The sequence below is a fragment of the Gossypium arboreum genome, chromosome 1 (genome assembly GCF_025698485.1).
Source record: "Gossypium arboreum isolate Shixiya-1 chromosome 1, ASM2569848v2, whole genome shotgun sequence".
Taxonomy (NCBI): Eukaryota; Viridiplantae; Streptophyta; class Magnoliopsida; order Malvales; family Malvaceae; genus Gossypium; species Gossypium arboreum.
Genome location: NC_069070.1, coordinates 68,369,255 through 68,372,748, shown reverse-complemented (window position 1 = coordinate 68,372,748; position 3,494 = coordinate 68,369,255). Strand labels below are relative to the sequence as shown.

General features: G+C 32.0%; 1 protein-coding gene across 1 annotated transcript; it reads left to right on the top strand.

The window, feature by feature from the left end:
• The first annotated feature begins 879 nt into the window (after positions 1–879).
• On the top strand, positions 880–2,993 carry LOC108480693 (uncharacterized). Its single transcript, XM_053018904.1, has 2 exons — positions 880–1,190; positions 1,447–2,993. The coding sequence occupies exon 2, from the start codon at positions 1,548–1,550 to the stop codon at positions 2,787–2,789; it is 1,242 nt and encodes a 413-aa protein (XP_052874864.1). The 5' UTR covers positions 880–1,190; positions 1,447–1,547; the 3' UTR covers positions 2,790–2,993.
• Positions 2,994–3,494: the final 501 nt, after the last annotated feature.

The following is a 3,494-nucleotide window of genomic DNA, read 5'->3' as shown; positions in this document are numbered from 1 at the left end:
ATATCAAGTGATCTGATTAACGCATTACTTTAACCAAGGGATGGATTGCAAAACCTTTGCGCATTAAATCATGTCCTTCTACAATGGCGATTTTTAGAGAAAAAATATTGTAGTATTCCAATCTTATAGTGAATGATTTCTAGAGAAAAAATATTGTATTATCTCATTAACGATTTCTAGAGAAAAAAATATTGTAGATTCCAATCTTGAAAATTATTCGAGGAACATTCCCAAGAACATATGAATATTATGTTTAGATGTGAAATATAATTCTCAAGTTTTCTTATATTATATTTTTATTGTAGAATAATCAAATTATTTGTTTCACTAATGATATTTTAGCACATTATGTAGTACAGTTTAAAAATAATAAAGTAGATTATATATTATTTTTATAGTATTACATATTATGATTTTTAATTCATATAATAATTATATTAAGAATTTTATTAAATTATATATTATTTTATTAAATTATATTTAGTAATAATTATGTTAAAATATGATTAAATTATTTATTATTTTATTAAATTATTTTTAATAATAATCTTATTAAGATTTAATAATAATAAAATAATTATTTACCTAAAAAATTCTGCAAGGGTATTCTGATCATTTTAGTTTTTTTTCTTATTCTATTACAATTTCATTCTATTCAACCAAACACAAGAATACTATTACAGTTCTATTCCATTCCATTCAACTAAACAGTTAAATTACTGATTACAGCTCTATTTCATTACAACTCTATTCAAATACAACTCCATTTCATTACATTGAACTAAACGTACTCTTAGAATTTCTTAAATGTGCTTTTGTCTCCAGTACCCTAATATCTAATTTAATGAGTACCGCTATTTGTACACTAAATGTAGTTTAATATCAAAATCCCGACTATAGACATCGATACCGTTGATACAAACACATTAATTTACAAAATATGCTGAATTACACCGAATCCTCCCTCTCCTCTCTCACGCTTTCTCTCCTATGAAGGCTTGAATGAATTTTCTAATATTCTGAATCTCCTTCGTATATTTTCTATTTAATTCTTTTCGTTCATGTCTTATATGAACAATTCGTTGAACCCAACTCATTTCAGAAACAGCTCCCATCATCCAACTCAGTGACTCAGCTGACTTAAATAGCTCCGAGTGTGATATTCAAAGATCATCAGCTGTTAAACCCAGGTCTTTTTTTCCCCCCCTTCTGTAAATCTCATTTTTTTCGTATTTCATATTTATTTGGTTTCGTTTTTAGAGTCGCCATCTCGATGATTTAATGTTATATATATATATATAGTTTTGGGAGGTTGTGAATTCGGAATTTAGATCTTGGTTTCTTGATAATTGTATGAAATTGTGATAACGAAAGAGTTTTTGCATCTGGGTTTTATTTGTTTTGAGTCTAAATGCAAGCAGTCTTTTAATATAGGTTTAATTTTAGGGTAAACTTAAGGTTTTCATATCTGGGCACCTTAAACTTATAACAATTGTAAGGAGGGTTTATCTGGTACAAAAGAGTGGGTTATTTTGAGATCATTTGTAATGGGGGAGGAAGCACCTGAATCAATGAACCTTGATTTGAATCTGGATCCTACTCCTGAGCCAGGGCCGGGTTTGGTTTCGGTTGAAGGTGTGAATTCGGATGCTTTTGTTGATAGCCGCCCGGTTACTAGGATTAGAGAAACTGTTAGGCGCAGGCGATGCCGACAGATTTTTGGAAGTCCTGCTGAAAATGTGGAATTGAATCAATCTATTGGGAGTTCAGGCGATTTGAATACATTGCAGGTCGGTGAATGCAGTCTTGCTACGGATGAAAGTACGATTGATGTACGGAAAGCATCTGAAAATACCATTGGATTTTCAGAAGATGAGGTTTCAGAAAAGAAGGTTGATGTTGAGAAGGGTGTTAGCAGTGATGGCAGTTTTTTTGATTGTAACATATGCCTTGGTTTGGCCCGGGAACCTGTTGTAACTTGTTGCGGTCACCTGTTTTGCTGGTCTTGTCTCTACCGATGGTTAAATGTACATTCCAAAGCAAAGGAATGTCCTGTCTGCAAAGGAGAGGTTATGGTTAAATCCGTGATCCCGATTTATGGGCAGGGGAAGATTACCTATGAGCCAGAAGAGGATTTGGGTCTTAAGATCCCTCCTCGGCCTACTGCTTGGCGGGTGGACAGTTGGAGGCAAATTATACAAAGGAGTGCTTTTAATCTTCCCATAGGTGAGATGATTCGCAGTATTGGAAGCAGATTTCATTTGACTCCTGACCCGACTCCATCGCAGCTTGTTAATACTGCCCAGGAAACTGCTGAAAGAACTCATTCTGTTCTTAACAGGATAATGACATCCCGCAGACTCCATAGAGCACAAAACACAGTTGCATCCCTTGATGATGTTGACTTGATGCCTAGAAGTTCAACCAGTACCGATGTTATGTCTTCCCGGATTCATTCTTTGTTTCTTGAAAGACAATCACAACTGCGAAGATCTGCAAGAATTACTTCATTGTCATCTGCATTGACTTCTGCAGAGAGATTAGTTGAGGCATATTTTCGAAGAAATCTGGTGGGAAGAAATCAGGAGCAGCCACCACCGGTTAACGATAGAGATTCTTTGTCGAGCAATGCTGCAGTAATAAACACGGAGAGTCAATTAGATGCTGCGGTCGAAATAGACTCTGCGATATCAGTCTCAACTTCATCTTCTAGTAGAAGAAACAATGTTTCAAGGGTTTTGGATGTGGATGGCGTCAACCCTCGATCGGTTAGGAGAAGACTGAACTAGGAGCTAGAAAGAGTTTTTATCATATCTCAATGTCATGAAATTGCCCAGCATTGCGCTTGTATTGCTTTTTTCTGTTTTACAAAGAATTTAGTTAATCATAAAGCTTTCAAATATGTTATGCTCACGTTATGACAATGAAATTGTCAATCATCCTTTCATAATGATCCGGTAATTAACGAAGGGATTGTGAAGTTAGAAATTTAATTCGACGTTATGCAAGGTTGGGTTATTCTTTTGAGCTTTTAGATCCGATCAAATATTTTATGTGGGTTTGTAAAATGGAATTGGGTGTGGAGTTGAATTTTAGGATTCAATTAATTTGAATAATTCAAATATTATTAGTTTAAATGTCTGTTTCATACTTGTAAATTAGTAATTATAAAATTCAAAATATATTTTAAAAGTTTAAAATATTAATAACAATTCATAATTTTTTAAAAATTAAAAAATTAAAATTCAAAGGAATATATAAAAGATTAAAGAAATTTAAAATATTTGTAGCATATTCAATTTACATTCAAATATAATAAGAAAAAATTTCAAATTATGATTAAAACATTTGTACCATTTTTAATGTAGAATATAGGTTTACTTCACTTAGTTAATGCAGGTAACATTATTCAAATAAAAACTAATTATTTTGATAATTTAAATATAGTGCTAATAATTTTTTAATGATTATTAAAGCATTTTAAACTATTAAAA